Source organism: Triticum aestivum, chromosome 2D (assembly GCF_018294505.1).
Source record: "Triticum aestivum cultivar Chinese Spring chromosome 2D, IWGSC CS RefSeq v2.1, whole genome shotgun sequence".
NCBI classification, from domain to species: Eukaryota; Viridiplantae; Streptophyta; class Magnoliopsida; order Poales; family Poaceae; genus Triticum; species Triticum aestivum.
Genome location: NC_057799.1, coordinates 406,303,400 through 406,317,442, shown reverse-complemented (window position 1 = coordinate 406,317,442; position 14,043 = coordinate 406,303,400). Strand labels below are relative to the sequence as shown.

The window sequence follows — 14,043 nt, the reverse complement described above, 5'->3', positions numbered from 1 at the left end:
ATCGTCTGGGAGTGCTTCAGCCCCGAAAGCAGCCAAAGAGTGCTCTAACTTATTACATGTACATGTATATGTTGTAACATGCCTTTAAAAAAAATGTACCCCACCATTGTTTCCCAGTAAAAATAATAATTAAAGCCAAGCCAACAAAACAGTAACATGCCAAGAGTTGAACAATCTGATAATTTATCAAACCTTGAAAATGTAGGAGGGGGCCTAAATTAAATACCTCATGATCAAACAGGATTACCGAATTGACCACCGTCTGTATGACTAAAATGAGATATCTGGACCCAATAAAATCCTGGGCAGACCTTTTTGATCCCATTTAAGGCAGGGTGCGCAACTGAACGCCACCAATCAAAGCAAAGACAGGAAGCCATATTTGAGTAAAACAATAAAATAAATTAAGCAAAATTTGAGACCATGGTAGCCACAGGCGCGTCCTTTTCATGTAAAGACCCCAAGTATTCTTTTTTCTTTTCTTTTCTGAAACAAGGATAAGCCACAAGAAGTATAAAAAAAGAAGACAACCTATTCTTTCTGAGCACCGCAGGTGCACAACTATGTGCATCCAACACCGTACATGCCTGTTTCATTCGGCATTCCTTCCGGGAAAATGAAGAAAACCCTCAAACCTCTTTTCAGCACGGAAAAGCATCAATCTACCCATGAAAACTACCCACAGAGCTGAAGTTAACGGGAAAATATCTCGATTTGCTAAGCTAATCACCCCATGAGAGTTGAGGTAGTTACCCAAACTCATCATGGTACAGCTTGATCTCCAAAGGTTCCAAGCATGGTTGACAACCCCAGTAATTTTGGTTGATGTGTCATGTCATTAGCCCCTGCATTCCTCAAGCTTCTGCTGCAGCCTCACGTTGTGCCTTAACTACAAAGTAGTGGGAGATATGTTAAAAAGCAGTAAATGATAGGCACAGATGGTAAAAACAAGTGTGTGTGCATTCCTGATGTGCATTACCAGAAACTTAAATGATAAAAAAGTGTATGCACTATCACGTAAATGGTAAAAAAAATCTCAAAACATCTACCAAATCCAGAATCTCACAATTTAGTAAAACAAAAACACTAGGATTTCATTTCCACTTCAATTGACAAATGCTTTTGTTTATTGCTAAACCCCATAATTATTCGGCATGCCTCATCAGAAGTTCATTGATAATGACACCCAATACTTGCATGGCAAACCACGACAATTATGCATTTTGCTGACACTGCAAGTCACATTAAATGGGTTAAGGAATTACTAAAATCGAAATGAAAGTATTTGGAGCTGTTTTTGGCAAAACTGAAAGAACGGGGACAACAAAACTATGAGTACTTGATGGAGACTTATGAAATTTATTATAAAAAATAAACAAGTGAATTGTGTACTTCATTGAGAGTTATGAAATTTATTAATTAAAAAACTAAACATGGGAATTGATTATTGAAAGCCAAATAATGTTGATAAACTAGTAGAGTAAGAAACATAACAGAACTTACACAATCAGCGATCTCTTCCTGTTTCAGTGGAGGAACTACTTCGTCTTGTTTCCAGCCAAGAGATTTAAGGAAAGCCATTTCTTCTGGACTTGGTTCCTCTTCGGTAGGATACGATTCCTCTTGCCCTGCTACAATGGGCTCAGACAACAAAAGGGCTTCGTCATATCTAGAGTCCGATCTCGCTGAAACATCAGTTGTATCTGTGGGTATAATGGACAGACTAGCTTTAGCTTCATCTTCAGCATCAACAGGATCTGATGAAGAGTTGGCGTCCTTGTTGTCAGCTACAATCTCATGCAACCCCTCATAAAAAGCATCATGAGGCTCTGAAGGTGGCTTGATTTCCTCATTGTCGGAGAGGTGTCGCTGAGATCCATCACAAGAATTTGCATCCTCACATGAACTACTTCCAGTTTCAATACACTTGATTCCACTGTTAAACAAGGACAAATCAACAGAGGGGTTCTTCTGCTCATCAGCCAAGCTAGATGAGGACTCGATGCCAGCGCTTGAACCATTTAAAGATTTGCTCCGCAGTAACTCGAAGAATTTATGCTTTGATTTTGCAATTGATTTTCTCTCACCAGATGAACCTTGTTGTACAGGCAAAGGGAGGCCGTTTACAACACCTTTAAGCTTATGGTTGACATTAGACCTTTCCAGTGGTTCCACTGAAGAAGATTGACCTAGAACAGGGCTCACAGGATTGCTGGAGCAGTCTTTGGCAGTATTTGCAGCACCATTCTGCTCGCGGGTCAGGACTTGAAAGCTTCCTGATTGAGATGGCTTTACAGGCTCAGATTTGACTGGAGTACGAACAGAGCTGTTAGAAGGCTGTGTTGACAGTTGTGGCGCAGTCTTCACAGGACCATTAGAATCCCCAGCTCTTGCACCTCTAATTTTTAACTTATCCGACAAACTTGATATCTGCACAGCATTCTGAATGAATCAGTGCAAACCAAAATGCTGTTTCTTTAGTATAACGCATCACTCCATAAACAAGTGAAACAGAAATACAGCTTTAGGAAGCACATACAAGTTCGAAAATGTCTGCATCCTAGTAAGGATTGGAATTACAATTTTATGTAAAAATAAACTGCAATATCCCACAAAATGCAGACATGTTCACATGTCTAAACAAACTATGTTCCATTTTATCGATTGCATGCTTAATGAACCAATGCTGATCAAGTAATATACAACAGTGAAGTGTACTCCTCAGACAAATAGGAAAAAACGCAAGAATCACACTACCAGTGAAAGTTTTGTCAGAACAAAACTCCATCTATGTAAGAGATATTTCATGTGCTTTAAGTTTTTTTATTTGTCCATTGTATAGTTAGTAAAGCACCAACTTAGATCAATACAATCCATAATCCTGTGCTATAAAATAAAGTTTCTAACCTAACAGTGATTGGTGGACCAACATGTGTCATAAATTTGTTCAGGTCCAAACTGCAGTTAAATAACAGATGTAGGAAAATATTGAGGATGATAGTTTATTAAAACAGAAAAATGCATACTTCACAATATTCGACAAAGTATCTTCAAACTACCAACCAACACAATACGCTTACTTAGAACACAAGATGCATTGCATTTACATAAATTGTTATGGTAGAAAGACACCAGTCCTTAACAATGCTCAGATAATTGCCAAAATCTGCTTAGTGGATACTTGCAGTTTGCAAAGAACATGAAGCAACTGAACCAATCTATGGCCATATCTTCAACTAATTTGAATGCAATCACTAATAACATACATAATTTAGTATCATTCAGGAGCAGATTGCTCCCGTAGGAACAAATGATGTGGATGATCCACTAATGACAGTCATATTCAAATAAAGTCACTGGTAATAACACAACCATGGTAATAACACAAGCAGCAAACAACAAAACAAGAAATATTCATATTGCGACAAAGGCACATACAGATGTTTTGTTTGATGAAGGCGTCAGAGGTCTTAGCCTCATAGTTCTTTCTTCAATCTTTTGAGCATCAACAGATAGCTGGGTAAAAAAGTTGCACATAAGACACTATTTAGATCAAGTGACTGGAACGAAATATGATTACAGACCAAAGAAAGAAACAAAACACGGATATCATATTCATTATAGATTGCACTACCTGGGGTGTGGTGGAAACTTTTAATGGTGCTTGCATTACTGTTTCAGCCATGCTTAATGCCGTTCCGCAGCTCGACACTTCAGGCTGCCTACCGGAACCAGCATGTGATAAACCAGAAGGAACATAGTTATTGCTTGGCTCACTAAGTCCAGGAACTTCTGCTAGCACCGAGTTCCAGCCATCAGGTGCAGTAACCAATGGTATGCTCTGAAGCGGGGTGCTAATTCCAGGAGATGGAACTCTACCAATATCTTGCTTCCCATCGTTATCCTCAGAACTAAGGTGTGGAAATTCTCGCTCAAAGGAGATACCTGCAGCATCCTTTCTAGATAGATTACCATTTTCCAAACTTACTCCTGCTGTCCGAGTCGATGTGTCCAGCTTTGGACGAACACGACTGAGCCTATCGCTTTCAGGTCTGCAAGAGCTAAAGGACCCAAAGCCATCACGCAAAGGGCCATCTGGAAGACCCAACCTACTCTCCCAATCATGGAAATCAGAGTCCTTTTCACACACCCTGTCTCTGTTGCTTCTTCCAAAACTGGCATAGCCTCTTGACTTCACTGTGCCATCCCGATCATGCCGTCTGGACACACTTGGGCCAGAACCCCTACGTGAAGAGGACTGTTGGGAGCTCCGTTCACGATCACGAACTGTTGATCGGTTTCTTGATGAAGCACCCCTGTCTTGATCACCTAAAGCATCAAACAACAACTTCTTAGCAAAATGCTGTGAATTTGCAAGCACAAAAGAATAGTCAATTCAAAGTGGTCCATATATGATCAGTTAAACCATGAAACAGCACACCAAACCACAAAGATAGTGCCAACAACAATGATTGGTAACTGAACAATTGAACATCAATCCTTACTAAGTGCAAAGTACAAGAACAAAATAAATCAAAAGTATTAATGTAAGTATTAAATAAAAAGATGCAGTGACAATGTAATATACATTGTACAGTATAATCAGTATCTCATTGTCGCAAATAACACACAGGTTACAAAAGGCAAAAAATATGATCTTAACAGTCTTACTAGCACATCAACAGAAGAAAACAATAATAAAATACTGTCTTCAACAAACTTCTTGTATCTAGAAGAGTATGCAGCGCAGGAGGCCTCTGCGCCTGGAATCCGCAATTCCATTTGCACGGATGAAGCTTAGGACCTTGTATCCTTTGTGTCCCTGTAGGAAGAGTCTAGTGCATGCAGTAACTCCCGGCACCTATCCTGGCTCTGAGTGGTCCCGATCTACAACCCCAGACTGAGCCGCCAGGCCAAAGTGAATAATGTGAAATAGTGTCATGGAACTCTTGGTGACATTTTTTTAAATTTCAGCACTTGTGTAAGTGCAGTGAGGTTGCCAAGAAATGCTGAAGTGAAAAATAAGTTTAGCTAATTATGTATATACATTTCAAATAATTTAGTTTAATTCGTCCAACATTAGCTTCATTTATACTTCCTCCGTCCCAAAATAAGTGACTCAACTTTGGACTAACTTTAGTACAAAATTAGTACGAAGTTGAGTCACTTATTTTGGGACGGAGGGAGTATATGCTAGTCTGCAAATCAAAGCAGGTTATGGTAAGAAAGACCGGACTGCATTTGCTTCTTACCTGCACATATTGCTACTAGCCTAATATGGGTCTACTGCTACCAGTACACTACATTGAACAACTAGCTTAGGAAGATCAGCGACCACGCATGTCCGCTGTATCAAGAAAAGAATATTATATATTGCTAAAAATGTGTTGCCTACCACCCTACCCCTTTCAAAACTAGTGATATCACTGTATATATTTGTGTACACAAAAAAGGGAATTACATTCTACTATCTATTGCCAAGTACTCCCTCCGTAAAGAAATATAAGAGCGTTTGGATCACTAAAGTAGTGACCTAAACGCTCTTATAAATCTTTACAGAGGGAGTATATAACAAAGATTCACAAAAATGCAAGCCATGAGAATAGTCTCAGTATATCAACTACGTGTCATACCTCTCCAAGAATTTCTTAATACGTGATTCTGGCTAATCCTGCTGTATTCCCTAGCAAAACTGGCGCTACGAGGACTGCTGCATTATAGCAACATGGCTAACCAACATAAAACTGTAAATTTTCCCATCCAAGAAAGTCTCCGAGGTAACTCACATTAAATCATGTATGCATGTCCGAGTAAAATAATATCTAATTTAACAGAACTTACTGCAGTTAAAACGGCACACAGACTGATAATCATTAGTTTAACAAGCACCGACACGATGCTGATGTGAGCAATGTATCCGAAGTCAGATTCCTCAATGATTACCGCAGGTGCACAATTACTCAGTTATAGTTCGACATATTATACTGGCTCCATGATCCATGCAACATATAAATAAAGCGCTTCACAGTACAAGTATTGCCCTTAAATCAAACTAAGACGAATATTGGTGATAGGAACACTGAAGAATGATCATTGTCATAAGGAAAATGGTGAGTTTGCAGGCAGCAACTGCACTAACTTCACCATGCATAAATAAATAAATCTAAACACTGATTAAAGCCGGTGTAGAGTCATCCAATGCCACTAGAAACGTCTCCGGTGCGACTCCCATAATAACAACTACAGCTGGTGTAAAGTTATGCAATGCCACTAGAAACATGCGACTATAATAACAATTGATCTTGCGTACATACATTCTATAAACAGCAGTAACCACTAGCCAGAATATGCACCAAAATAGCAAATTGACAAGGAAAGGCATCTCACCTGCACGGGGTGAAGTTCCTGGTCGGAGACATGTGGCAGACGCTGTCGGTGTAGCAACCCCGCGAACCAGCCATTCTGGCTTCAACGAGGGCTCACCTCGGTCCATGCCAGCGGGCGCCACTCACCATCTACACTTCCCAGCAGCAGGATCCAGTCCGGCACAACAATGAAACAACCACCAATGCCCTACACTTCTCGCCAGTCACTGAAGGCGGTTACAGCACAGGATTCAACGGCGCATCCGCACCCAGCCTCAACTCGGGGCGGAGCAGAGACCACCAAACCCTAACTCTCTCACAATACAATCTATCTCAGGCAGACATGCTCAAAAAATAATAAAAAAGACTGCTCAGGGGGGCAAAAATCGCTCCCCTCCTCTCGTAGCTATCGGTATCACGCCGCCGCGACACAATTGATCGACCAGGAAGCGGCCGCCCGGGAGAGGGCGCCTCGGCGGGCGACCAGCGAGTCAGCGACGACTCTGTGTACGGCGCGCTAGATTTCTCGATGGGCCTCGTCGGAAATCTGCGGAAGGCGGCGGCGTTGGAGGGTTGGAAAATTTCGCGGGGATTCGTCGGGATTCGCGGGATTGGGGAAGCTCTTGGGAGGGGAGGATTTGGAGCGCCGATTTTTCGAGAGGAATTATCTTTCTCGGAATTTTTTGTGGGTTCCGTGGGCGTGGGGAGTGTGTGGGTTTGTGTGGTGTGCTTGTTCGTCTGGGCAGGAGGGAGAGAAACCCTATGCAAAATGTGACTTTCAGCGCCCTCCTCGCACCTTCCCTGTCCCGGATGACGGTTGATTTCCTATCTGGCTTCCTCGCCGTCTTCTTCCTTTTCTGTTACACACAGAATGGCCTGGTTACATAACACGTTCACTACTATCTCTTTTTTTTTTAGAAAACTTCAGATCTATTCATCAACTGTCACGATAGTACAGAAAACACCAGAAGTAAAAATTACATCCAGATCCGTAGACCACCTAGCGATGACTACAAGCACCGGAGCAAGCCGAAGGCGCGCCGCCGTCATCGCCCCTCCCTCATAGGAGCCGGGCAAACCTTGTTGTAGTAGACAATCGGCAAGTCATCGTGCTAAGGTCCCATAAGGCCAGCGTAGCAGAACAGCAACCATCGCCCGATGAAGAGAAGCGTAGATCAGAAGAATCCAAAGTGCAGACACACGGACACAGACGAACAAAGACCGGATCCAAACGGATCCGTCGAAGACAAACACCGACCGGATCCCACGAGATCCGCCGGAAACACACCTCCACACGCCCTCCGACAATACTAGAAGCACCACCGGAACGAATGCTAGCAGGGAGACCCTTATTCCATCTTAAGAAAGTCGTCGCCGCCTCGTCTTTTCTGAGCATGGCACAAACCCTAACAAAACTCAAAAAAACATATAAAAAATAAGCTCTCCCGCCAGCAAAGGGCGGAGATCCACCGTGCCTCCATGATCCTAGGACCACAGGAGATGAGGCGGACCGGCGGCAGCGCCGGCGAGAGGCAAGCGAAACCGTAGCTAATCTTGGATCGTGGGAGCGAAGGGGTACGTCTCAATGCCTTTGCTCGTTGGATATGTTCACTACTATCTCGTTTCGAAATAGAAATACATAATACGCGAACTAACTTACGGTTAGATGATTAGGAGAACAGCAGACGACCAGAGTTCAAATCCTAAACTTGACATCAGTGCTCGCATTTTCCTGAACACTGGTGACATAAGTGCATATAATTTATTTTAGTCCTTCCGACAATGTGTCTCATAGGGATGAGTGTGATGTCTTTGTCCGTATTACAAGATTACAAATTCAATTTCATAAACAACTCCAAGAAAAAAGACAAAGTTCATTGTTTGTGAATAGCAGCTAAACCAAATTAAACTGTAAATTCAGACTATTTCACTGTCACCGAATGGATTTTGTTGTTGTTTCTGCGCAATGTTTAGTGTTTAGATTTAAAAACTTATAGCCTGGTGGGTATGTGTGTCTATATAATTTGACTATTTTTCAAATTTTGTAACACTCCCATATGAGATAAGAGGGGAAAATATCAAGTGCTCTAACCCATGATGTGATACGCTGCTCCTGCACCTATTGGTGCGTCAGATGTGCATGAAGGGGCAGGATCTCTGACCGATCTACTTCAGTATGCTCCCTTGAAACATTTGCACACACCCCCGGAAACATCATGTCTTGCAACTTACTCTTACTCTACACCTACCTATATAGTAGCAAATGTTACCGGTAGTATGGTCCCGCACCTATATAATCTCCCTTGTATCCATCGAGCATGGAATGTACATCAGAACATCACTACTAGCGAAAAGGCTAGCAGCAGCGCGGGTTCTAGGTATATCAGTAGCGCGGGGACCGGCGTTACAGCTAACCCGTAGCAGTAGCGCGTGCACACCCGCACTACTGCTATACAAGTGTAGCAGCAGCGCGCTTCGTGGAAGCTCGCTACTGCTAATAGCTCTAGCGTGCTTTGCCTGGACGCGCTACTGCTACTGTGGCGCTGCTGCTAACTTTTCTCCACTCGCTACTGCTAATTTTAGTAGTTTTTGTTTTTTCTGCATATTTGTTTTGTATTTGAACAGGCTTTATACAAGAATCTTTAGCAGATACAAATGTCATCATGATACACATACAAATGGCTGCGAGACCACAAATGTAATCATAGCATATACATACAAATAGTCTTATCATAATCATCATCCAACACAAAGTGGTATCTCGTCATCATCTCGAAAATAGCGATACATGCAAGTCTCGAATACTTGCAACTACAATGTCATCCATCTAAACAATGGTATACGCAAGAAGAACTATCACTATGAGTGAGAGCGGAACTATGCAGTACATGAGGCGGCGGTTACGAGTCCTCTCTCGCGCTAGCGTGAACCTCAAGTAACTACCTTCTCCTTCTTGTCTGCTTTTGAAGCCTTTATGGCTGGCGCCCGAGACCCCATTCACTTGCGCCTGACACTCAGGCCACTCGTTGGACACCCCCGGAACCTTCCCTTTGTACACGACATAGCACCGCCATCTCGCCATCAAGAAACTAGGTACCTGTTAGAGATGCATCTTCATCAAGAGGATGTACAATCATATGCAACAAAATATATTAGAGCAACACGAAAAAGAAAAGGGTTAATTAGCAACTAGATGCAACATACAGTACGCAAACTAATTAACTAGAGGTACGCAGGTCATCGTACCCAAACAAACAAAGTAGCGTTACGCAAGTTCGGCAGGGACCGTGGACATCACAAAGTTTCATCGCTACAGAAAGTATACAAATTCAACCGACACATATCATCATCATCGGCATCGTAAATCACTAGAAGTTCCATCCTTCCATATCATCGAGGATGGACCCTAGCTTCTTGAACAGCGTGAGGTCTTGACGTTGCATGCCTATGCGAGTTCAGACGTCAGCTCGCGATATAGGGTCGTGGTGGAACATCCCCTTCTCATCGACGACTTCCTTCATGATGATCGTCGCAATGTCCCTTTGGATGCGAAAGAAGTCATCTCTAAGTTTATAATCCGCTTCTCCATGAGATTCTAGCCACTTGTGGATATGATCATCATTTCTGCTTGTCATGCGAAGCTTTTGGTGATCCGTGTTGAACTCAATCATGAGATGGAGGATGTAGAATCCATCCTTCTTGCTTGGTTTTGGGACATGGATGCAGCAGAAGTTAGTTTTATGCGCGAAACCCATCTTCTTGTTCCTTTGTTTCCTGATCTGCATGTGGCCACCTCTAATGCTGAAGCCTTGGAGAGCATCATCTAGGATATTCGTTATGTGGGTGTAGTCCTTCTTCTCGTAGTCTCTGGAAGGGTCGAAATACACGGCGTGGGAGACTCGCGGGTAAAGAACGATAAGGACAGCGCGCCCGTTGCTGCGGGGAAAAGACACCTCAAATTATTCTCCATATGAGCGAGAAGGAATGATTGAAATGTACGAAAGGGTTGTCCAAAACTGACTTACTTTGGATGATAAGGCAGGAGGACAATTTCCTGGTCCTTATTCTGTACCATGAAGTTTTGGAGGTAGTCCCTAGCAGTTTCACGCTCAAAGTCGCCGAGACTCAAGAAAGACTCGTGCATGTAGTACGGATCCGCCACACAGATTTGCGAGACTTCTTCTCTCTTCATGACAGAGCTCATATGTAGCGCAAAAAGGCGGCCGATTGTAAAATCGAGCCGCCTTGTCAGAAACATCTCAAAGATATGGTCAAACCGCAGGAAGAACACCTCCGCGGGCCGTGTGTCGACGTAGCACTTCCCCTCGGGCACACGAGCCGTGTATATCGGATATCCTGGATCCTTCAAGGCTAGTAGGCTTTTCTCAGTCGACAGCACATGGTCATGCAGTCTCCTGATATCCCCTGATAGTGCCTCCGGCGGTTTCGACGGTAGCATCGGCTCGCCCGTGAGATGGAACATGGCCGCACCTTTCACGGGCACACGCTCTTCAGAATCCATCATCTGGCTACTATGTGCTCTGGCTTGTTTGTAGGCAGCTATCTTCCCCAATCTCTTCCTCTCCTTTTTCTTGGGCACACCTTCCAGACCCTTCCTTAACCCCTGCCCCAGTGTTCACGGGCTAAGCACTGTATGACCCTCGGCTAGTTGAGCCTGTGTTGAGGTGGCATCTTCAGGCGTGTCCTGTGAGGATTTCATGAAGAGAGACTTTTTGCAATCCCTGCTACGACCTTCCTGCCCGGGCAGATCATCCATATCCTCATTAGCATGCTGATAGCCCGATTCGTCATATGGTTGACTCATCATATCTATGTCACAGTCATACACGTTTGTATTGAGGAAACCCATTGGGTCGACCTCTGTCTCATCATCCATTATATGTTCTACAGGACCGATTACATCAGCCAGTACTATTGCACCCCCTTCATCACGTCGTCCGCCGCTCTCACCCGGCACTACAGGAGCTGGTAATTGCGTAGGCGGGGTGGTGGTCTCCGCACATGGTTGTTGATGTGTGGTTATTGGTGTGCTCTCGGCCGGCTCCAGACGAATAAGATTCTTCGGCCATAGCAGCACCCAACCCTTGCAGCTTCCAATCCACGGCGGGGTCTCGTCGTCCTCTCCCACATGCTGTACTAGAGGAGGCAAATCCTCGTGCCCCGATTTCACACTGGACAAGTTAACCCTGAAGTGCCCAGCGGGGATCGGCTGGTTGTGGAACGTGGGTTGCAAGGGGTTCATTATCATCCCCTTTCCCACGTCCACCTTCTGGCCTTTGATCAAGTAGAGTATGGTGCACGGGGTTTCTTCGGCCTGCAAACACATGTCTGTGGCACAAAACATCCGAAAGGCAACGAAAATGGAATATTATATATATATATATATATGTTGGTGCGACATGTAATTACCGTGACGGCGTCGAGCTCAGCCAAAGACGAAGGCCCACCTAGCGCGCCAGAGACTGAGGACGGGCTACTATGAGCGGGAGCGACTGCGAGAGGAGGCCCGGTTGCGTGAGCAAGTGATGGTGCGGTGGTGTTGTTGTTCATGGATTTGCTCCCGACGAAACTGGGCAACGGAAAATCATGTACCGTCTTGTCTGGATTTTCTTTCGTCTAGTTGATGATAGCTAGAACCAAGTTAGTAGCGAAATCATTTCTGCAGGCAGTTACAGCTGCATTGACTGCCTGCTGTAGCAACTCATTTTTCTCCTCGGCTGTTTTTTTTTTTGCATCATCATCTGCTTTTTTCTCGACCACAAGCTTCACCTTCGCGTCGATGTCCGCCTGACTAAACATCTTTTTCTGCTTCTTGGCCTCCGGGCCCTCGTTGTAAAACACCTTCCACGTGGCGCCGTCTCCAGCGCCGTGCACACGACCATATTGCGGCCGCTGGCCCAAAGGGAGTCCCTTAAGTTCGTTCAAGGCCCGGTTGAGAGGGGTGTCCCACTTGGGCCTCATCGGAGAAGGAGGGCTTTCGGCTGCAAGCTGGTGTTGCTTCTCCTATAGAAGGAGCGTGAACCATTTAGGAATGTGTAGTCGACTAGATCTGGAGCTAAATGTAAGGTGGTAGAAGAATAATTACCAGTAGTCTAATCAATTTCCTCGTGATCTGGTCCGTGTAAAAAACCTTCTTTTCCTTGTCCCACTTGTAGCGGGCCCTGATGAAGTCACGCTCCAAGGGGTTGGTGAACTTCGCGAAGGGGTCTGGGATACCCGCGGCATCACGTTCCGCATTCTCCTTATCCCATATGGGCCTTTTACCGAGGTAGCCACGGCTTCCGAGGTGATGCTTCCCCGTGTTCCTTTGCTGAAGGCTCTTGAATTCCGCAGCCTTAGACTTGGCTGCCTCGGTAGCGCAAGTGTCCTTGAACTTTTCAAACTCCTCTTCCGTAAGTGTCGGATTTTCCTCCAGAATCTTGGACAGGGGTTCCTCAGCCTCAATAGCTCGTTTCACCCTCCCTTTCCAGGAGGCCAAATCATTGCTGAACATGCCCATGGCGTGATTGTTAATCTTTTTCATCTTCGGATCATGCCACGGTTGTTCTATGTTATCATCCCGGTCGGGGAACTTGAATCTCTTGTGCAACTTCGTCAGGAGCAACTGCATCAAATGTTCTTTACTCCTTAAGTCATCGTCGTTGATGCTCGCGCATTCCCGTAGGATGCATCCTACTTGGTTCCCATAGCACTTGCGAGGTTCTTCCGGCTCTAAAGGCTCAAACTTGCCAGGTGCCATCTTTGTGATCACCAGTCGTCCAATCCCTAGTTTGTTAGGTTTTCGTATCCTCTGCTTCTTCTGCTTCTTCTTTTCGGTAGCGGCATCGGCGCCGGTACCTTCCCCGCCGGTATCTTCCTCGCCGGTACCTTCCCCGCCAGTCTCGGCGCCGCCATCGGTGCCGGCGCCGTCGGTGTCGATGTCGGCGTCAGTACCATCATCGAGGCCGACCTGCAAACCTTGACTTTGCATTTTCTTATCAGTCAAATAGTCGAGGTACTCTTGTTCACCCTCATAATCCATCTCGTGTGCATCTTGGTCAGAAGGCCCAGTTTCTTCGTTGTTCGACATGTTTCCTATGATTAAGTCTCCTCGTTTAATTCTAAAACTATGAAAAAAAGAGAAATGACATAAAAAAGAAATCTATGTTTGCCGGAATGTCGTTTCCCAGCACTCAATATGCCTACTATCTAGCACAAATCATACCAAAATTCACGGAAAATTTCGGCATGACCTTTGCTAAAAAATGGACATATCGAGCGCCTGAAATTCACCGGAACGGAAATGAATCAACATTCCGGCGTAACATAGGCCACTCGGATCATTTACCCTGCACATAATCATCATGTCCAAATTTCCAAATATGACATGTCCAAAACATCACATGTCCACATATCACATGTCCACTTCAAATTTGCATATAAAAGGAAGAAAAATATAGAATTTGAAGAAAAACCTAGATAAATTCATAACTAAATATATAACCTAATTAACCATCTACCCTAACTAAAACCTAACTAAATTAACCAAAAAAACTAGCTACTAGAGAGAGGAGGAGAGGTGGGGGGCTTACAGAGGGTGCAGGCCCGACGACGGCCGAGGTTGGGAGGGGTCGGGGTCGAGCGCCGGGGCCGGAGCCGGGGTCGGGGTCGGGGCCGG

General features: G+C 44.5%; 1 protein-coding gene across 1 annotated transcript; it reads right to left on the bottom strand.

Moving 5' to 3' along the window:
* Positions 1-381: 381 nt before the first annotated feature.
* On the bottom strand, positions 382-7,151 carry LOC123053439 (uncharacterized). Its single transcript, XM_044476920.1, has 5 exons — positions 6,388-7,151; positions 3,635-4,329; positions 3,439-3,516; positions 1,504-2,430; positions 382-889 (listed from the first exon to the last, which is right to left on the bottom strand). Exons 1-5 carry the CDS (start codon positions 6,491-6,493, stop codon positions 839-841), a joined length of 1,857 nt encoding a protein of 618 aa, XP_044332855.1. The 5' UTR covers positions 6,494-7,151; the 3' UTR covers positions 382-838.
* Between the last annotated feature and the right edge of the window lie 6,892 nt (positions 7,152-14,043).